The sequence below is a fragment of the Anomalospiza imberbis genome, chromosome 13 (assembly GCF_031753505.1).
Source record: "Anomalospiza imberbis isolate Cuckoo-Finch-1a 21T00152 chromosome 13, ASM3175350v1, whole genome shotgun sequence".
Lineage (NCBI taxonomy): Eukaryota > Metazoa > Chordata > Aves > Passeriformes > Viduidae > Anomalospiza > Anomalospiza imberbis.
Window position 1 is genome coordinate 217,578 of NC_089693.1, and position 19,419 is coordinate 236,996.

Sequence of the window (19,419 nt, forward strand, 5' to 3'; positions counted from 1 at the left end):
AGTAGCCAGTGCTGGGTAGGAGATGTCCCTCACCCGAGCTGCTTATGTGCATCGAGGGCAGTCAATTCAGAAACGGGCTGCATGGGGCTGTTGTGTGTACGTGTGAAAAGCCTGGGGACTTAGCACCCGTTTCCCACAGCACGAGGCTCGGTCCCTTCACCACAGCCTGGGGCCCGGCTGCAGCCCCTCTGTCTAGCACCACCCTGGTGCAGGAATGGCCAGGCTGGACCTGGGACGCACTCGTGCTGTGGCCAAGCTGCAGACACAGCTCACCCCAGCCTCACCGAGCTCCTCACGGGCTCCCGGCCTCCACAAAAGAGCCTGCTGGGGCTGCGCTCCATCACAGAGGCAGCTCCTCTCTGCGGAATCACTCGGCCTCGCTGTGCCTGGGGCCGCAGCGGCTTCCTGCGGTCAGGAGCGAGGTCCCGTGGCATGCACGGACTGCAGCGCGCTCACCCTGCTCTTCCTCGTCCCACGAGGCGGGGCTGGGGGCGGGCAGCAATCGGGGCTTCCAAGGAGAGCTGTTGCACTTGCGGTCAGACGCAGAGCCGCCCAGCCCTGACCGCCCCGGAGCAGCCCGGCGCGGGCGGGGAGGGGACCCACGCTGCCTGGGGGGATGCTGAAGGGATGGTGGTGGTGGGAGAAGCGGTACGGTGGCAGCCTTCCTTGGAGCTGCACCAGGACGTGGCCATCCCACATTGCTCCGCTGTAGGAAGGCGAGTCAGCAAAGCTCCTGGCTGACACGCTTTTTCCCTGACTTCCTCTAAAAGTGGAATCGGCCCGGCAGTGTGTCCTGCAGGTGACGTTGAAACTCCTCTGGCGCCGGAGCCTCCCTGCCAGTCACAGGAGAGGGCTCAGGCCAAAACACTCAGGCGGTGGCTAGGCTGAGCTGAGTGGAGCTGACCTGGGCTGTGCCACTGGGCAGTGGCAGTGGTGGTGGCAGCTGCCAGGGCTGAGCGGTGCCACCGTGTCACCAACGAAGCCCTTTGAAGGGGAGGTGCCTAGAGCTGCCACAGGGAATGTGATCCCAGCTGTGTGGAGGCAGGCTGGCAGCAAGGGTTGGAGCATGGCACTTTGGGTGTCCATCAGTGGGTGCTCTGCCCTGCAGCCTTTCACGGTCACCAGGGCCAGGTTTGGGGATGGTGACAGGGTGGCCACAGTTCAATGGGGCTACACAGAGTCCTCAGGACCCCTCAGGTCCTGCAGTCTCTTGGATACACAGGGACATGGAGTGGGACTAGGAGTCAGGCAGGACCAGGCACGGCTGAGGGGGCTTTGCTGGGAGGGACTGGCACTGAGTGAAGGCTCCACAGGAGCAGTGGAGCCCTAGGTATGCAGGGCTGGACCTGGTGGTGTCAGGCCCTGGTGGGAGACAGCTGGGAGGTGTGGTGGGGCTGGGAACTGCCTGGCTGCAGCAGAACTGTGTGCTGGCGTCGGCTGCTGGCGTGGAGACTGGCAGGGAGGGGAGGAAGCGCAGGAAATCTCGCAATGGCTGTATGGTCAGCACTGGGTTTCCTGTTCCTCCCCAGGAGCCAGAGCTTCACCAGGTCCAGACCGCGTCAGTCCCGGCCCCAGCAGGACGCCAGCAGCAGCCTCACAACGAAGACCTAGCAACAAATGTAGGTTGGAAGGACTGTGCCCTGGTGAGGTACTAGGAGAGACAGGGGGACTCCTTTGTAGGGCTGGGGGGGGTAGGTCTTGGTGAGGTCAAGGGCTGTGCCAGGAGACATCCTGCGCTGCACAGGGAGGTGCCCCAGCACTCTCCCGCTCCTGCTGCACTCTTGCTTCAGGGCAGGGCACGCAGGGACTGCCACTGCGATCAGTTTGACTCCCAGTAGCCTTACTGGAGTCCTGCATGCTGGGGCGTATCCAGGTTCAGCACCTTTCTCTGGGGCTCAGCAGCCTCCTCCGCTTCTGCTGGCTTCCCACCAGTGTCCCAGCCCCAGGGAGCTCCCACACTGTGGGCATAGGGGTGACAGTGCCAAAGGGCAGGGCAGGAGTGGGGCTGCCAGAGAGGAGGAGCTGGTGCCTGCCAGGGGTGGGGGGCACAGCTGCGCTGCCCTTGGGGAGCAGCCCTGTGCATGGCAGAGATGACACAGCCGTGTATGGCTCCACACTTCCTCCTTCCCAGCACCATCCCCAAAGGCCCCAGCTCCCACAGAGCTTGCAGTGCTCATCCTGCTGCTTTGAATAGGCTTTGCAAGGCTGTTTGCAGTGGGTGGGGAGGGCCATCTCTGCTGCACAGACCGGATGATGGGGTAGAAGGGTGTGAAATGCAAAGGGCCCTGGCCACTGGTGCAGGCAGTGCAGGGCAGCAGCTGTAGCTCAGGCTGTCCTGGTGCCCGGCAGACTTCCCCTGGCTGGACAGTGGTGCCATGGGCTTTGGGCCGGAGCTGTGGTGCCCGCAGGGGCACAGTGCACTGCTGCGGCTGCAGGATGGGGAGCTGCGCCTCCTGGAGCTGATGAAGAAGTGGATGTCGCAGCGGGCCAAGAGTGACCGGGAGTATGCAGGGATGCTGCACCACATGTTGTCCCAGCTGGAAAAGCAGGAGGGCGCTTGGCAGCTCCATGGCGACCATGGTGGTCAGATCGAGAAGGTAGGGATGCCTCAGAGTAGGACCTCACCCTGCAGAGTCCATGAGGTGCTGGTGGATGCCATCTCCACGCCATCCTGACTCCCTCTCTCACAGTCCTGGTGGGTGCTGGTGAGCCGGACAGAGACGCTGAGCCAGATCCTGCGGCGGCATGCGGAGGAACTGGCAGCGGGGCCGCTGGCCAAGCTGAGCCTGCTCATCCGCGACAAGCAGCAGCTGCGCAAAGCCTTCGGCGAGCAGTGGCAGCAGCTCAGCCAGGAGTATAGCCGGGTATGTTGGAGCCAGCAGGGGAACAAGAGAATGTGCTGGACCCACTCCCTGACTGTGTCCCTCTCCAGACGACGCAGCAGGAGATGGAGAAGCTGAAGGCACAGTACCGCAGCCTGGCCCGTGACAGCGCCCAGGCCAAGCGCAAGTACCGGGAGGCCAGCAAAGGTGCCAACCTGGCCCCTGTCCCCTGCATGACGTCCCAGCTTCCCTTATGGGTCAAGGGTGGCTGGAGCATGACCTCGCACTCTGTGGAAGCTACAGCCCAGCCTGGAGTGGATGGGGGTTCTGGGGTTGGGCAGCATAGAGGAGAGCCCAGCCTGGCCCCCAGGAAGCCAGGCAGAAGTCTGGGGGCCTTGGGACACCATGCTGTGGGTCAGGAGCATCTCTGTGTCACAGTTGTACCCACCCCGGGCTTGGTCCCCCTGCCTGCCCTGGGTCCCTCTCCCAGCCCTCACCCTCTGACCCCTGCCCGGTTGCTGGGACGGGTGATGTGCTGGTGGTTGGGGTTTTCCACAGCCTCTCTCCACAGACAAGGAGCGGGACAAGGCGAAGGAGAAGTATGTGCGCAGCCTCTGGAAGCTCCATGCCCTGCACAATCAGTATGTGCTGGCTGTGCAGGCGGCTGCATTGCACCACCAGCACCACTACCAGCGGGTGCTGCCCAGCCTGCATCAGTCCCTCTACAGTCTGCAGCAGGAGATGGTCCTCATCCTGTAAGAGCCCTGCCTGCCCCACTGCCCATCCCATGCCCCACTGCCCATCCTGTGCCCTGCAGCCAGCCCTGTCCCCCCCGCCACCCCCACCCCTGGGCACCCCCATGGCCCCCCAGAACCAGCACTGCTCCCTCCCGCAGAAAGGAGATCCTCAGGGAGTACTGCAGCATCAGCAGCCTGGTACAGGAGGATCTTTTGGCCGTGCACCAGGAGATTGCCAGTGCCATCCAGGCCATCGACCCTGCCACTGAGTACAGCAGCTTCATCCAGAGCCACCAGTATGGCTCCACGCAGCCGCAGCCTCTGCTGGGTACGGCCCTGCTGCCATTGGGTGGCAGCGGCCGGCACGGGGCAAGTGGAGGCAGAGCTGTCCTGGATGCCCACAGGTACGAATCTGAGGTCCCACCAACTGTGTCCTTTGATGAGAGCCTGCTGGAGGACACAGAAAACCTGGTGCCAGGGGAGCTGCAGCTGAATGAGCTGACCCTTGAAAGTGTCCAGCACTGGTGAGTGGGACTAGCCGTGGGCAGGGGCAGGTGAGGGGCAGGGGCTAAGCCCCTGCCGGCACACATCTCTTGCAGCCTCACATCGGTTGAGGAAGAGTTGGTGGCCGCCACAGAGGCCGTGAGTATCAAGGAGCAGCAGATGCAGGAGCTGAAGGCAGAGATCCATGATGAGGAGCAAGGCCGGAGCCCCGGGGAGCGGTGAGGTGCAGCAGAGGGGGGTGAGGGGCCAGGGCAGCGGGTGCTGATCACCCTGTCTCCTCCCCAGGGTGCATTTGTTGGGCAGGCGGCAGGGGCTGCATGAGGCGCGGCAGCAGCTCGAGGGCTGCCTCTGTGCCCAGGCCAAGCTGCAGCTGCAGCGGGACGTGCTGGCCAGGAAGCTGACAGAGCTGGGCGTCAGGGACCCCCTGCCTGCCCTGCCTCTGCCAGAGGATCGGCAGTCCGTCTCCTCCACAGTGAGTCAGTCTGGCCCCCTGTGCTCTGGAAGCTGCAGGGAAGGGGTGCACAGCTGATGCATAGCCCATGCCTCCTTCCAGGAGCAGGAGCGGAGCGGGGCCAGTGCACTGGAGACCCTCAAGAGCCACATCACAGGGATCTTCAGCCCAAAGTACTCGGTGAGTCCCTGGGTGCCTCCAGCCAGCCTGCTCTCCACCCAGCTGCCTTGCTGAGTCTGTCCTCTCCTTTCTGGCCACACAGTCCCCCTTGATTCAGCACCTCCAGACTCTGCTCCCACTACCCAGGGCACAGCTTCCAGACACTGCTGCTGCCCCACCTCCAGCACAACTCAGGAGTGTGCATGGCTGGGCTCACCTTGTCTCCTTCCAGCTGCCACCCCCCGTGCCCCTAATCCCAGACGTGCAGAAGCCACTGTGCCAGCAGGTCTGGTACCACGGGGCCATCCCACGTTCGGAGGTACAGGAGCTGCTGACCTGCAGTGGGGACTTCCTGGTGCGGGAGAGCCAGGGCAAGCAGGAGTACGTGCTCAGCGTGCTGTGGGATGGGCAGCCCCGGCACTTCATCATCCAGGCTGTCAGTGTGAGTGACCACGAGCAGAGGCCATGGCTGGAGTGGCCTTGCATGGGCAGGTGCAGGTTTCTGCCCATCGCAACTTCTTGGCCTCCCTCCCTGCAGAACATGTTTCGGCTGGAGGGTGACAGCTTCCCCACCGTTCCGCTGCTCATCCAGCACCTCCTGCAGAGCCAGCAGCCCATCACCCGCAAGAGTGGCATTGTCCTGGCCAGGGCTGTGCCCAAGGTGACACAGCCAGTGGGGAGGAGGATGGAGCCCCCTGCGCAGGGGCAGCTCTGCCCGGCCCTTTCTCCTGTCGATGGCTGGGCTGAGAGCCACAGGCATGCTTCTCCAGCTAGACAGGGGAACTTGGACCTGGGGCTCTGCCTGAGAGGGGCCTGCAGGGGTCTGTGGGCCAGGGGCAGCTCACCGTTGTCTGTTTGCTGCAGGACAAATGGGTGCTCAACCACGAGGACGTGCTGCTGGGGGAACGCATTGGTCGGGTGAGATGGGGTGCTGTGGGGTCTGCAGGAGGGCAGGGCTGTCCTCACAGCGTCTGCAGGAGGACAAGGGTTTCCTTGGGCCACATGGTGAGCTGAGCCTGGTGCACCTGTGTCTTGGAAGGGTAACTTTGGGGAAGTGTTCAGCGGACGCCTGCGTGCTGACAACTCCCCCGTTGCTGTGAAATCCTGCCGGGAAACCCTTCCACCTGAGCTCAAGGCCAAGTTCCTGCAGGAAGCTAGGTCCGTGTGGCTGTTGGGCTTCTCCTGTCACATCTGTCCACTCTTGGAGCTACTTGACACTGCTAGAACTGCACCACCCTCGTGCTGAGGGCTGTGTCCCCAGGCTGGCTGGGCAGAGTGCCCTGGGAAGGGCAACGGGTGGCTTGTGCCCAGGGCAGCCGGGGCCCCCTACCCTCACAGTGCCCATCCTTGTCCCCACAGGATTCTCAAGCAGTACAGACACCCGAACATCGTGCGGCTCATAGGTGTCTGCACGCAGAAACAGCCCATTTACATTGTCATGGAGCTGGTGCAGGGTGAGCGGCCCCATCCCCGCGGTGCCCACGCACCCACGCGGGCTGAGCCCGTCAGCGGTGCCCAGCACCCACCGCCTCCGCAATCTGGGCACAGGGGGGGACTTCCTGACCTTCCTGCGCAGTGAGGGTCCCCACCTCCGGGTGAAGGAGCTGGTCAAGATGACAGAGAATGCTGCTGCCGGCATGGAGTACCTGGAGAGCAAGCACTGCATCCACAGGTGGGCCCTGGCAGGACAGGGGGAGCCCTGGAATCCCCACCACCCTATCCCGTGACAGGTGGAGCCCCAGGGACAGCTGGGCACACGGCTGATTGCTCGGGGCTGTCTCAGGGACCTGGCTGCTCGCAACTGCCTGGTGACGGAGAGGAACACTCTGAAGATCAGTGATTTTGGAATGTCACGGGAGGAGGAGGATGGCATCTATGCCTCCACAGGGGGGATGAAGCAAATCCCTGTCAAGTGGACGGCCCCTGAAGCACTCAATTATGGTACAGGATGGAGCTGGGCATGGCCTGGCACCCCGCAGCTTATCTGGGAGCCAGGAGCCAGGAGTCTGGCACTGTCCCACTCCCACGCACCTGGTCCTGGGGAGGGAGGCAGAGACCCCGAGCACCTCAGCCCTCAGGAGCATGGGCACGGCTGGGTAGTGGTGACGTGCGTGTCCCCTGCCAACACCATTTGTCCTGGCCCATTTTCCCAGGCCAATACAGCTCAGAGAGTGATGTCTGGAGCTTTGGGATCCTGCTGTGGGAAGCCTTCAGCCTGGGTGCCGTCCCCTATGCCAACCTCAGCAACCAGCAGACGCGGGAGGCAGTGGAGCATGGTAGGGGACATGGCTGGGGCTGGCTCCTGAGAGCCACCATGAGCTGCGGGTCCAGCACTGTGGAGCTGTGCCTGTGGGATGGGCCAGACAGGGTTGTGGGGGGTGAGGGGCCAGTGATGCACGTCCCATCCCTGTTGCCCCAGGTATGCGGCTGGACCCTCCCGAGCAGTGCCCTGAGGAGGTGTATCAGCTGATGCAGCGCTGCTGGGAGTATGACCCCCGCAAGCGGCCCAGCTTCTGCACCATCCACCAGGACCTCATTGCCATCCGCAAGAGGCAGCGGTGACAGGGAGCACCAGGGGCCCTGGATCCATCCCATGGCAGTGCTTGGGGGCACACAGAGCCCTGTCTGGGTAGCGGGTACTGCGAGGTGGCTGTGTGGTGCTTGAGTCCCAGGGCAGGGGCTTCTGCACACCTCAGGGTGGGACATGGCGCCCACAGCTCCTGCCCGGCTTCATCTTGTACAATAAACACACGAGCTCTGCAGCTGTGCATCTAGGATCTGCGATGGGACACAGACTTGTACTGCACTGGGACATGGCCCTGGGACATGGCACCGGGAATGGCACTGTAATGATGCACCAGAACAGGTCACTGTGACAGGGCGGGCGGTGCACCAGCATGGGGTACCAAAAAGAAGTACCAGAATGGGGCACACTTAGGGAACTGGCATGGGGAGTACTGAGAGAGGGCACTGGGACAGAGGGCTGGAATGGGACCCTGGGACAGGGTACCGGGATGGGACACCCTGATGGAGCACAGCGGGATGGGACACCAGGATGGGACACACCGGGATGGGGCACACCGGGACAGGGTACCGGGATGGGACACCCGGATGGGGCACACCGGGATGGGGCACACCGGGACAGGGTACCGGGATGGGACACCCGGATGGGGCACACCGGGATGGAACACCAGGATGGGACACACCGGGATGGGGCACACCGGGACAGGGTACCGGGATGGGACACCCGGATGGGGCACACCGGGATGAGGCCAGCGGCATCTCGACTCGGCTGCGGGGCTGGGGTGGCTGCTGCCGCTGCGGAGCGGTGCCGCCCCCCGGGCCCGGCGCGGTGCCGCCCCCCGGGCCCGGCGCGGTGCCGCCCCCCGGGCCCGGCGCGGTGCCGCCCCCCGGGCCCGGCGCGGTGCCGCCCCCCGGGCCCGGCGCGGTGCCGCCCCCCGGGCCCGGCGCGGTGCCGCCCCCCGGGCCCGGCGCGGTGCCGCCCCCCGGGCCCGGCGCGGTGCCGCCCCCCGGGCCCGGCGCGGTGCCGCCCCCCGGGCCCGGCGCGGTGCCGCCCCCCGGGCCCGGCGCGGTGCCGCCCCCCGGGCCCGGCGCGGTGCCGCCCCCCGGGCCCGGCGCGGCGGGCGGAGCGCGGGGCGGGGCCTGGCCTGGCCCATCCCGGCGGGCCCGGGCGGGCGAGGTGAGCGCCTGGGCCGGGCTGCGGAGCCGCCCGAGGTACGGGCGGGCTGCGGCGGTATCTCCGTCGGTGCTGGCCCGGCCTCTCCCGTCGCTGCCCGACCCGGGCCGTCACCGCGGGGCCTCAGCGCGGCGGGCCCGGGCGCTGCCCAGCTCTGCGGGGCCGCGCGGCCTCTGCGGCCCCGGCCTCGGCCTCGGCCCCAGCAGCTGATATAAATACCCAGCAGCGGATTAAGCCAAGTAGGACGCGGTGAGGGCTCTTGGAGGAGGAGGCGGGAGGCCGCGGTGAGGGGCTGCGCTGTCCGACCTGGCTCCCCCCGCAGTCCCGGCGCAGGTGAGTCCCTGCATCCCTTCGGGATGAAGCTGAAGAAGCAGGTGACAGTGTGTGGAGCTGCCATCTTCTGCGTGGCCGTCTTCTCCCTCTACTTGATGCTGGACCGGGTACAGCATGACCCCACACGGCACCAGAGTGGGGGCAACTTCCCCAGGGTGAGTTTGGAGGGTCTGGGGTGAGTGAGAGTGGTCCTGGGATGGCAAGCAGAGACATTCAGCCAGGGAAATTCATGGGGAGCTAGCCCTGGCCTCTGGGCATTAAGGTACCAGGGCCAAGGCTAGCTCCCCACAGCTGTGGGTGACCTCCTGCCCCTCGCTGTGTCCTCTGTGCCCCCAGAGCCAGATCTCGGTGCTGCAGAACCGGATCGAACAGCTGGAGCAGCTGCTGGAGGAGAACCATGAGATCATCAGCCACATTAAGGACTCAGTGCTGGAGCTGACAGCCCATGCAGAGGGGCAGCCGGCATTGCCCCAGCACCCCCTGAATGTCTCCTGGGTGCTTCCCCCTGAGAGTCGCCCAAGTTTCCTCTCTGTGTCCCCGCAAGACTGCCAGTTTGCTCTAGGGGGCAAAGGACAGAGCCCAGACCTGCAGGTGAGTGTCTGGTGGCTCTGCTAGCATGAGGGGTCCATACTTGGGCATCCATGGAGTCCAGGCTCTACTCTTTCAGGGGTCTCTCAGCACTATCTCCTACCACAGATGCTGGCTGTGTACTCCCTGCTGCCGTTTGACAACCAGGATGGTGGTGTCTGGAAGCAGGGCTTCGACATCACCTACGAGCCCAACGAATGGGACACAGAGCCTCTACAGGTGTTTGTGGTGCCACACTCTCACAATGACCCAGGTGAGAAGCAGGGATTGGCCCATCTCCTGCTACTGTGCAGTGCTGGCAGGGAAGCCTGGGCCCCCACAGTGACCCCCACCTGTGCTGCCAGGCTGGATCAAGACTTTCGACAAGTACTACTACGATCAGACGCAGCACATCCTCAACAGCATGGTGCTGAAGATGCAGGAGGACCCACGCCGGCGCTTCATCTGGTCTGAGATCTCCTTCTTTTCCAAGTGGTGGGACAACATCAGTGCCCAGAAGCGGGCTGCTGTGCGCAGGTAGGGCTGCTCACCTGGCCTGACTGCCCACCTAGCTCCCAGGTGGGCTGAGAGCAGAGGGTGTGTGAGGGAATGGCTCTAGGGACTAGAAGGCTGCCATGGGCCCTGCACTGCTCAGCGTGGGGTGCCCTCAAACTGCCAGCATCCTCCCAGTGCCGTCAGATGTCAGAGCCACTGCCTTGTGGAGTGAGAGGTGGGAGAGACAAATCTTGCCCTGGGCCCCTCTCTGTGCTGATTGGGCTGGGGAACTTGAGTGCAAGGCCCATGGCATCCATGGAAGGGTGGGAGACCTGGAGAGCAGGATTGTGTGTTGAGGCAGGGCCCCCTTGTCTTCCCCTTGCCCTGAGAGCATTGGGGATGGAGGACACAGTGGAGGGGGAATGGGCTGTGGTTGGCATTGGGCTGTGGAGGGATGACTCTCTGTGTGGGGACAGCATGACAAGGGGGGAATGGCAGTGGCGGCTGTGGGGGCTGCAGGTAGACTGTAGGTGGCTCAGGGCAGGGGAACTCTGCAATGGACATGTGTCTCATGCAGGGCTCTGGTCACATCTTGGGTGTCCCCCTGACAGGCTGGTGGGCAATGGGCAGCTGGAGATGGTGACGGGCGGCTGGGTGATGCCTGATGAGGCTAATTCTCACTACTTCGCCATGATTGACCAGCTGATCGAGGGGCACCAGTGGCTGGAGAAGAACATCGGTGAGAGCCAGGCAGATGGTGGCTGGAGGCCTGCCTAATGTGCTGCAGGCCTCCAGGTCCTGACAGGACCCTCCTCACGGGAGGTGCTGCTGGCCCAGCATGGGGCTGACGGGTCTCTGTGCCCCCAGGTGTGACGCCGCGGTCAGGCTGGGCCGTAGACCCCTTCGGGTACAGCTCCACCATGCCCTACCTGCTGAAGCGCTCCAACCTGACAGCCATGCTCATCCAGCGCGTGCACTATGCCATCAAGAAGCACTTTGCTGCCACCCAGAACCTGGAGTTCATGTGGAGACAGACGTGGGGTGAGGGGCTGCCAGGAGGGGACTGCAGAGGGGGCCCTGTGGGGCAGGTGGCAGCAGAGAATGGCTACCAGCTGCTTTTCTGTGCAGATGAGCCAAGCACTGGGAGGCAATGTCTCTGCCCTGTGGGACAGGCTCAGGGTGACTTTCCACCTGCCCCCAAGTCCAGCAACACACTGGGGGAGGCTGCTGTGCCCTCTGAGCTCCGAGATGTGCTCTGTTGGACTACTGTCTTTGGGCCCCCTGTTCAGGGACAGGCAAGGCAGAGCCATTGCTGGTGCTCACCTGTCCTTGGTCCCACAGATCCAGACACGAGCACCGACATCTTCTGCCACATGATGCCCTTCTACAGCTATGATGTGCCTCACACCTGCGGCCCGGACCCCAAGATCTGCTGCCAGTTTGATTTCAAGCGCTTGCCTGGAGGCCGGATCAACTGCCCCTGGAAGGTGCCTCCCCGCGCCATCACTGATGCAAACGTGGCAGAGCGGTGAGTGTGGCAGGGGCAGGGGCACGCGACTCCCAGCCTTGTGGGCCATCAGGGGCCAGCCTCATGCCCTGGCCCCCACACAGAGCCCAGCTGCTGCTGGACCAGTACCGCAAGAAGTCCAAGCTGTACCGCAGCAAGGTGCTGCTGGTGCCCCTGGGAGATGATTTCCGCTATGACAAGCCACAGGAGTGGGATGCCCAGTTCCTCAACTACCAGCGCATCTTTGACTTTCTCAACTCTCGGCCTGACCTCCACGTCCAGGTATGTGTGGAGAGCTCTGTGGAGCTGGGGGCAGCAGGAGGCCATGGCAGAGCAGAGTGGGAGGGGTGAACAGTCCTCTGAGGGGTGATAAGAGCCCCCACTGCAGGAGCCCCGACTCAGGGTTGCACGTGCTGTCTTGCAGGCACAGTTTGGCACGCTCTCTGACTACTTTGATGCCCTGTACAAGAAAGTGGGCATCGTGCCGGGGATGAGGCCACCCGGGTTCCCAGTTCTGACTGGGGATTTCTTCTCCTATGCGGACCGGGAGGATCACTATTGGACAGGATACTACACCTCCCGGCCATTCTACAAGAGCCTGGACCGGGTGCTGGAGGCCCACCTCCGGTGAGGGGCAGTGGGTTGGTCCGTGGGGCACAGGAGGTGTGTGGGGGGCACGGGTGAGGGTTGGACAGGCAGTACCTGAGAGCTCGATAGCCCCCGGTCTGCGCCAACTGCCAACACACTGGTCTGGTGTACACAGTGCCAAACCCTCACCCAGTCCCAGGGCAGTGTGTGCCTTTGCCACCTCCCTCCCAGGCCAGCCCCCCAGTATTGTACACCAGGGTAGCGACCCTCAGTGGCTCTGTCCCTGTGCAGGGGGGCAGAGATCCTGTACAGCCTGGCACTCGCCCATGCCCGCCGTGCCAGTGCCGATGGCAGGTACCCGCTCTCTGACTACGCCCTGCTGAGCAACGCCCGCCGCAACCTGGGCCTCTTCCAGCACCACGATGCCATCGCTGGCACTGCCAAGGAGGCTGTGGCCGTGGACTACGGAGTCCGGTGCGTGTGGGGGCCAGGGCACCCTCAGAGCCTGTCTCAGAGTGGGGCTGGTGGGCTCAGGGCTGGGGGAATGGTTAGGTATGGGGATGCTGTGGGGAGGTCCTCCCTCTCATGGGGGGATGTAGAGGGTGTTGGGGCAGTCCTGAGCAGATGGGGCTGATGGTCCCAGGTGACTCACTCTGCCTCTGCCTAGGCTGCTCCACTCCCTCACCAACCTCAAGCGTGTCATCATCAATGCTGCACACTACCTTGTGCTGGGGGACAAGGACACCTACCACCATGACCCAGCTGCACCGTTCCTTGGCATGGTGAGCAGCCCCCGGCTCCCTGCACTCTGGCACACTGTCCCCATGCCCCCGGGAGCAACTCCGTACTGCAGAGGCCAGGAAGAGGGCCTTAGATTGTGCCCATGTCCTTGGGCCCAACTGGCAGGGGCGTTGGGCACACCCCAACTCTTTACTACTCCTCTCCAGGATGAGATACGCTCCAGCCAGGACTCTCTCCCAGAGAGGACGGTGGTCAAACTGGGCACCTCACCTCGGTAGGGCCTCTTGCCTTGCTCTGGGGACTTATGGGACTGTGGGGAGGCAATGAGGGAGTACCTGTGAAGCTGTGGGTACGTGCAGTGCATCTGTAGGTAGTGTGGAGCATGGGACATCTAGGATGCTGTGAGGCTGGGATGCCATCCCTGTGTTACCCCCCACAGGTTCCTGGTGGTGTTCAACCCGCTGGAGCAGGAGCGCCTGAGCGTGGTGCCAGTGCTGGTGGACTCCCCGCACGTGCGTGTGCTCTCCGAAGAGGGGCAGCCCCTGCCCTCCCAGCTCAGTGCAATGTGGAACTCTGCCACTGATGTGGTGCCCAATGTCTACCAGGTATGGCGTGCCCCACAACCCATCTGTGCCAGCCTCCCATCCCGCACACTGCCAGGTCACACCAGCAACCCTGCTCTGTCCCTGCCCTGCAACATGAGATCCCACAGCTGTCAAACCCCCAGGTCCCCATGCATGTCCCTACTCTGCAGAGGCCCAACTGTGCTGAGCAGGGTCTTTGCCCCACTGACCCCCAGTCATTCCCTACACACGGGCGCTGGCTCAGGTCCCCATGCTGCCTGCAGGTGTCTGTCCTGGCCCGCCTGCCTGCACTGGGGCTGCGTGTGCTGCAGCTGCACAAGTCCTTGGATGGCCACGCCACGCCAAGGTCCTCCACGCGCTTGTACCTGCATGGCCGGGACGTGCCCGTGCACAAGCCCGAGGCTGTGCCCCTGCACGTCTTCCCAGCTGCTGCTGATGACTTCTGCCTGGAGAACCAGCACCTGCAGGCCTGCTTCTTGGGGCGCACGGGCCTGCTGCAGGTGAGTGCAGGGCTCTGACAGGGCTGGGTGGAGGAGGGGAGGGGTACATCCTGCTGCTTCATGTGCTTACTGCTGTGCTGGCACACACTGCAGAGCCTGCGCCCAGCTGGGGAGGAGCAGGGGCACAGGGTGAGCAGCGAATTTCTCGTCTATGGCACCAGGACCTCCAAGGACAAAAGTGGGGCCTATCTCTTCCTGCCTGACGGCGAGGCCAAGGTACAGGGTCCACCCGTGGAAGCCAGCTGACAGCTGTGCCTGTAGGACTGTCCTCAGGCAGCAGCGTCAGCGCAGCTATCCCTCTCCCCAGCCCTACACTCCCAAGGACCCCCCAGTGGTGCGGGTGACGGAGGGACCCCTCTTCTCAGAGGTTGCCAGCTACTACCAGCATGTCCAGACCGTGGTGCGGCTGTACAACGTGCCAGGTGAGATCTTGAGGCTGTGCCAGGTGTCGCTGGCCCAGGGAACTGGGCCATGCTGCCCTTGGGGCTCAGCCTCTCACTGCCTACCTGCAGGGGTGGAGGGCCTCTCTCTGGATGTGTCCTGCCTGGTGGACATCCGTGACCACATCAACAAGGAGCTGGCCCTGCGCTTTAGCACTGACATTGAAAGTGGTGACACCTTCTTCACAGACCTCAATGGTTTCCAGGTGTGCAGCAGGCTGGGGAGGGACAGCAGCTGCCCACATGGGGACAGTGCTCTGGCTCCAGGCACCGTGGGATCCACCTCTGGTCACTGATCTCTGTCTCTTGGCAGATCCAGCCCCGCAGGTACCAGCGGAAGCTGCCGCTGCAGGCCAACTTCTACCCGATGCCTGCCATGGCCTACATCCAGGACATGCAGAGCCGCCTGACACTGCTCACAGCCCAGGCCCTGGGGGTCTCCAGCCTCCACAACGGTGAGCTGGGGTCTGTGCCTTGGGGACCTGCTGTGGAGCTAAGGCTGTCCTCCCCAAGGGAAGGAGGGTGCTGCAGGGTGGGCAGGGTGCCCTGGTCCTGCTGTCACTGGGGGCTCTCTGCTGTAGGGTGTGGCTGGTGCCTGGTAAAGCCTGGGCTGCAGGTACTTGCTCTCCACAGGCCAGCTGGAGGTGATCCTGGACCGGCGCCTCATGCAGGACGACAACCGGGGCCTGGGCCAGGGGCTGAAGGACAACAAGCGTACCTGCAACCGGTTCCGGCTCCTCCTGGAGCGCCGCAGCACTGCCAACAAGGTGCTGGCTGTGAGGCGGCAGGATGGGAGAGCCCTGCCCTCCCTTGGGATGGAGCAGGGTGGAGGCATTTGCAGAAAGCTACACATGATGGGATGCAGTGTCCTGTCCCCTCTTGTCCCCTTGTGCTGGCACTGGGCAGGGATGGGCCTAGAGCAGGGGGCATGGGGAGAGCAGAACGTGCAGTGGGGTCTGTCCCTGTGGAGCCACGTTGCCCTCGTAATCACAGTGTTCTTGTCCAATCCCCTCTCTGCCCTCTATGCGTGTGCTGTGCCACCCATCCAGAGCTCCAGCTTCTTTTCCAAACTGGTCTCCATGTTTAAAGCCTTGAGCTTCCCTGGCACCAGGACTGGCAGCCCTGAGGTAATGGCCAGCCTGGCCCTGCTGTCTCTCCCTGTCTTGTGCACTAGCTGCTAGCCACTAGTCTAGCCAGGCTTGTAGCAGGTCTGTAGCCTGACCATCAGCTAGCTGGGGTCCTGTTTGGGTGCTGGGGCGGGGGGACCTGCCTGGGCAGGGGCAGCTCTGTGTGCACTGTGCTGGCAGGTGCCTGGTGTCAAGGCACTGCTGGAATGGAGGTTCTTTGGGCCTTGCCCAGGCTCTGCCTGGCTTTCTGGGCCCACACTTGACCCATGTGCTGCTTGGCAGGTGCAGGACGAGCGCCCCATCAGCTTCCCCTCCCTGCTGAGCCACATCACCTCCGTGCACCAGAATGCCGAGCCCTTGGTCATGCCAGTGGCATTGGAGAAGCCAGCCCTGCCAGCCCTGCGCTCCTTTATGCCCCTTGCCACCACCATTCCTTGCGACTTCCACATCCTCAACCTGCGGATGCTGCAGGCAGAGGTGAGCTAGGGCCCAGGTGGGACTCTGGCGGGACTCTTGCCCCTGCTGTCCCCAGTGCTGTGCCTAACGCTCCAGCTCCCTGCAGGATGATTCACTCCCATCAGCTGAGGCAGCGCTGATCCTGCACCGCAAAGGCTTTGACTGCAGCCTGGAGGCCAAGAACCTGGGCTTCAACTGCACCACCAGCCAGGGCAAGGTAGGGCCAGGCTGCCCCCACGCCTCCGCTGGGTCAGAGCTGGGCTGGGACCTCGGCATGGCAGTCGTGGCACGTGTCAGGCTGTCCTGGGCACAGTGCTGCCCCAGGCATCACAGCCTCACCTGGGCCTCCTTGCTTCTTCCTGCTCTCTCCCCAGCTAGCTCTGGGAGGCCTGTTCCAGGGGTTGGAGCTGGGCTCCCTGCAGCCCACCTCATTGACACTGATGTACCCGCTGGGCACAGCCTCCAACAGCACCAACATCCATCTGGACCCCATGGAAATCGCCACGTTCCGCATCCGCCTGGGGTAGTGTCAAGCAGGAGAGGAGTGGAGTGGCTGGACAGCACAGGAGCAGCACCAGTGCAGCAGTGGAGTGGGGCCAGCAGTGTGACGGGCACGGGCAGGAGGGGCCAGACTGCCACTTTCTAATTTATTAGTTCCATGTTCTCAGATGGATTTTGGACTGACTACTGTGGCAGGGCTGGACCAGGCGTTGCTGGACGCGCTGCCGGATGGGCCGAGCATGGCTGGGGAGGGCTGCAGGCTGGGCTCTGCTGCTGCTGGTGGGACAGATGCTGCTGCCCTGTCACAGGCAGGCTGCCCAGGAGGGTGGCCACCCTGATGGCTTGGGCAGGGGCCCCTGCAGGGCTCCCCCAACGTGGCGGGGCAGCAAGGGAGGCCAGGTGCAGCAGTGGTGTTGGGCAGCTGCCTGAGGAAGTGCTGTGGACGTGGGACTGACCTCTCCTGGAGCTCATAGGAAACACAAGGCTGTTTCCAAGGGCCCTGGTGTATGTGTGGTTTGTGGCACTCACTCGGGAGTGGGAATGGTGTGCTGTGGGGAGACAGGGCCTCTGAGGCAGGTGGAGGCCAGCTTGAAGATGTGGCCAGGCACCTGTGAGAGGCCGGTGGCATGGCCAGGCCCAGCTGTGCTTGGAGGCAGGCAGTGCCAGGTGCTGGGCAGGAGCCAGGGGCATGGAAGTCAGTTCCTTGTGTGGGCAGCAATGCCTGGGTGAAGTATGGGAGTGCCTCCCCCAAACCCAGAGCCTTTAGCCCCTTTTCAGAGTGAGCCTGGCAGTCTGCTCTGTTGGGGCTGCAGTGGCTGAGTCGCAGCTAATTACACCATGTCACCAGAGCATCCTCCTGGTTGCTGTGGGAACCACAGGCCATACTTCTTGGCCCCTTAGGGCTACTTACTCCCAACGGGCGCCAGCAGGGAGGGCATTGGGAAGGACTGGGTGAGGTGGGGAACTGCCTCAGCTCTGGCTTGGTTGGGTTGGACTGGATGAGCTTAGAGGTCTTTTCCAACCTAAATGATTCTGCGATTCCACGATTCCTGCACAACTCCCAGCACATCCACATCCCATGGGTTTGGCCCCTGGAAGCTCAGCACCTTGCAGCACTTGCCCTGTGCCCTGGCCTGGTCCAGCGCCCTTTCAGGGACTCCCAGGATGGGCCCATGTGCCCAACTGGGGCCCTGGACACAGCAGCTGGTGCCTTGCATCCCGCTGGGAAAGGAGCCTGCTGTCCTACTGCTGGCCCCAGAAGCTCATTACTGATGCTCCCGCCCCCAGCCCGGTCCCTGTGGACAGAGTGAGTGCAGGAGGCTCTAATGGCTCTGAGCGGCTCTTGGTGGAGGCTGCGATGGAGGCGGGAGCAGGAGGGGCTGTGGTTTCTGCCTCCACTGGAGCCAGAACTGCCTCTGCCCAGGGCTGGCCGGGAAGATGCCGGACGGGCACCTGCTCCAACTGCTCCTTACCGCGGCTCTGTTCCCCAGCATCCTTGGGACAGGTACAGCCCCATTCCTGCCCCTCCTATTCCCTGAACGCATCCCTGATGGGGCCTTGTCCCTTGAGGGTTGCTCCCTGACGGCCCAGAATGGAGGTTGGGGGGTCTGTGCTGGGAGGCAGTGGTCTGCAGTGAGAGGTGGTGGTCCATACTGGGGATGGTGGCCCAGGTGTGGTGCTGCTGGGGTTACTCCCACTGCAGCACATCTGTAGCGTCTAAGTGCTGTCCCCATGGGGGACACAGGGAGGGCGTTCAGCGTGAGGGCTGGGGGCTGACCTGATGTCCTGGACTCTTTCCCCTCCTCTCTGCCACCATCACCGCCCTTGCCCACGTTTGCCCTTGCCGAGACCTTGGTGAGCACTGGAGGTCACGGCATATTCAGGGTCATGGCACCAGAAGGCAGTGTCGGGGAGCTCTGCTCCGCCACTGCTGCCTCGTGGGGTGTAGCCCACTCTGAGGACCGAGCCGGGCACCTCTGTGCCACGTTAGCCAGGCTCCCTGGGACTGGTGAGCCCTCAGCCCAGGCCAGCCCAGCCCTGCTGGGACTGGGGGCGCCCTGCTCTGCTGCATCACGGCAAAGACCACCTCGCTGGAGCTGGCAGCCTGTCCTACAGGCACTACAGTTCCCGTGGTCCCCGCAGTGGGGACTTGTTCCCTGCCCTCTCCAATGCCCTGCTCCCCGCTGCAGTCTTGGTGCAGAACCTGCACCTCTGCGAGGGCTACGTGGGCCCTGATGGCCGCTCCCACTCCGGCTTCTACTGCCCGCGGCTGACCGACCCCCCCGGCCACCGCTACTGCTGCCAGCCCAGCCTGGACACTCTCAAGTCCTGCTGCTCTCAGCTGGCCCTGGAAGCCCTCATTGGAGTGAACCTCTCCAGCCTGGCTAGCCCTGGTCTACTCCGGTGAGCAGGGCTGCAAGTGGCTGTGCTGCTGAGGAGGGGGGGGCCTTGGGGCTCCTGGCACACCCCCGGGGGCTTCTCCTGGTTGATAGGGCAGGGGCTGTGGCATCCTTTGAAGCCCTCGGGGGGCCCCGGGTGGCCCTCCCGAGTACCGCTGCGCCATGGGAGGGTCACGGCTACCCCTCCTGAAGTGCCCCACCCCGCAGGAACCCGCTGGCCCTGCCTTTCGTGGGGCTCTATGGGCTCCTTGTGCTGCTGCTTATGGCCATCGACCTCTGCCACTTCTACTGGACCCGACGGTGCCACCTCAGCCGCCTGCTGCCCTGTGCCTGTCGCGTGCCCCGTGGACCCCCGGGGGGGCAGCTGGCCAGCACCCGGCCTTCCCACGGTGCCCCCAGAGTGACGCGCCCCAGCCAGGGCTGCTGAGGGGCAGCCACGGGCAGGGCAGGGGGTGTGCACGGGGGGGACTGGCACCCAGGGGTGTACACATGGGGAGGGGTCACTCTCATCCCGGGGTGCAGCACAGGGGGGGTGTACGGGGGGGACACTCGCACCTCAGGGTGCAGCATGGGGGGGTGTACGGCGGGGGACACTCGCACCTCAGGGTGCAGTACGGGGGGGGGTGTACGGGGGGGACACTCGCACCTCAGGGTGCAGTACGGGGGGGGGGGTGTACGGGGGGGACACTCGCACCTCAGGGTGCAGTACGGGGGGGGTGTACGGGGGGGACACTCGCACCTCAGGGTGCAGTACGGGGGGGGGTGTACGGGGGGGACACTCGCACCTCAGGGTGCAGTACGGGGGGGGGTG

General features: G+C 64.1%; 3 protein-coding genes across 6 annotated transcripts; all 3 read left to right on the forward strand.

Annotated features, from left to right (window-relative positions):
- The first annotated feature begins 1,372 nt into the window (after positions 1-1,372).
- Positions 1,373-7,433, forward strand: FES (FES proto-oncogene, tyrosine kinase). 3 transcript variants are annotated; one of them, XM_068203397.1, is made up of 19 exons: positions 1,373-1,619; positions 2,436-2,597; positions 2,691-2,864; positions 2,933-3,029; positions 3,394-3,577; positions 3,718-3,855; positions 3,964-4,083; positions 4,159-4,281; positions 4,349-4,535; positions 4,617-4,694; positions 4,906-5,115; positions 5,212-5,334; positions 5,538-5,591; positions 5,713-5,831; positions 6,033-6,127; positions 6,222-6,345; positions 6,457-6,614; positions 6,827-6,949; positions 7,093-7,433. In XM_068203397.1, exons 1-19 carry the CDS (start codon positions 1,497-1,499, stop codon positions 7,233-7,235), a joined length of 2,535 nt encoding a protein of 844 aa, XP_068059498.1. In that variant the 5' UTR covers positions 1,373-1,496; the 3' UTR covers positions 7,236-7,433. The 3 variants fall into 3 exon arrangements, with proteins under 3 accessions (XP_068059498.1, XP_068059497.1, XP_068059496.1); XM_068203396.1 differs by having other exon boundaries at positions 1,501-1,619; positions 2,350-2,597; XM_068203395.1 differs by having other exon boundaries at positions 1,501-1,619; positions 2,350-2,597; positions 3,718-4,083.
- Positions 7,434-8,554: 1,121 nt separating this feature from the next.
- MAN2A2 (mannosidase alpha class 2A member 2) lies at positions 8,555-16,344 on the forward strand. 2 transcript variants are annotated; one of them, XM_068203419.1, is made up of 23 exons: positions 8,555-8,858; positions 9,040-9,294; positions 9,400-9,544; positions 9,636-9,807; positions 10,377-10,504; positions 10,633-10,806; positions 11,107-11,293; positions 11,377-11,554; positions 11,697-11,899; positions 12,152-12,334; positions 12,528-12,642; positions 12,808-12,875; positions 13,041-13,206; positions 13,449-13,685; positions 13,779-13,901; positions 13,993-14,107; positions 14,198-14,331; positions 14,439-14,580; positions 14,759-14,892; positions 15,175-15,252; positions 15,535-15,729; positions 15,815-15,925; positions 16,083-16,344. In XM_068203419.1, the coding sequence occupies exons 1-23, from the start codon at positions 8,727-8,729 to the stop codon at positions 16,233-16,235; spliced, it is 3,528 nt and encodes a 1,175-aa protein (XP_068059520.1). In that variant the 5' UTR covers positions 8,555-8,726; the 3' UTR covers positions 16,236-16,344. The 2 variants fall into 2 exon arrangements, with proteins under 2 accessions (XP_068059520.1, XP_068059518.1); XM_068203417.1 differs by lacking the exon at positions 15,175-15,252 and having other exon boundaries at positions 8,557-8,858.
- A 1,752-nt stretch (positions 16,345-18,096) lies between these two features.
- Positions 18,097-19,093, forward strand: LOC137481558 (protein shisa-like-1). The gene is made up of 3 exons (XM_068203347.1): positions 18,097-18,194; positions 18,352-18,612; positions 18,816-19,093. Exons 1-3 carry the CDS (start codon positions 18,097-18,099, stop codon positions 19,033-19,035), a joined length of 579 nt encoding a protein of 192 aa, XP_068059448.1. The 3' UTR covers positions 19,036-19,093.
- Positions 19,094-19,419: the final 326 nt, after the last annotated feature.

Excerpts from the sequence above, each read along its gene's own strand:
- FES (XM_068203395.1), top strand. The coding sequence starts at position 2,376 with ATGGGCTTTGGGCCGGAGCTGTGGTGCCCGCAGGGGCACAGTGCACTG. Across the intron at positions 5,116-5,211 it reads TCATCATCCAGGCTGTCAGT|AACATGTTTCGGCTGGAGGG; the intron begins GTGAGTGACCAC and ends CCCTCCCTGCAG. Across the intron at positions 6,346-6,456 it reads AGCAAGCACTGCATCCACAG|GGACCTGGCTGCTCGCAACT; the intron begins GTGGGCCCTGGC and ends GGGCTGTCTCAG.
- MAN2A2 (XM_068203419.1), top strand. The coding sequence starts at position 8,727 with ATGAAGCTGAAGAAGCAGGTGACAGTGTGTGGAGCTGCCATCTTCTGC. Across the intron at positions 10,807-11,106 it reads CATGTGGAGACAGACGTGGG|ATCCAGACACGAGCACCGAC; the intron begins GTGAGGGGCTGC and ends TTGGTCCCACAG. Across the intron at positions 14,893-15,174 it reads GCCGCAGCACTGCCAACAAG|AGCTCCAGCTTCTTTTCCAA; the intron begins GTGCTGGCTGTG and ends CCACCCATCCAG.
- LOC137481558 (XM_068203347.1), top strand. The coding sequence starts at position 18,097 with ATGGCACCAGAAGGCAGTGTCGGGGAGCTCTGCTCCGCCACTGCTGCC. Across the intron at positions 18,195-18,351 it reads GCCGGGCACCTCTGTGCCAC|TGGGGACTTGTTCCCTGCCC; the intron begins GTTAGCCAGGCT and ends TGGTCCCCGCAG. Across the intron at positions 18,613-18,815 it reads GCTAGCCCTGGTCTACTCCG|GAACCCGCTGGCCCTGCCTT; the intron begins GTGAGCAGGGCT and ends CCCACCCCGCAG.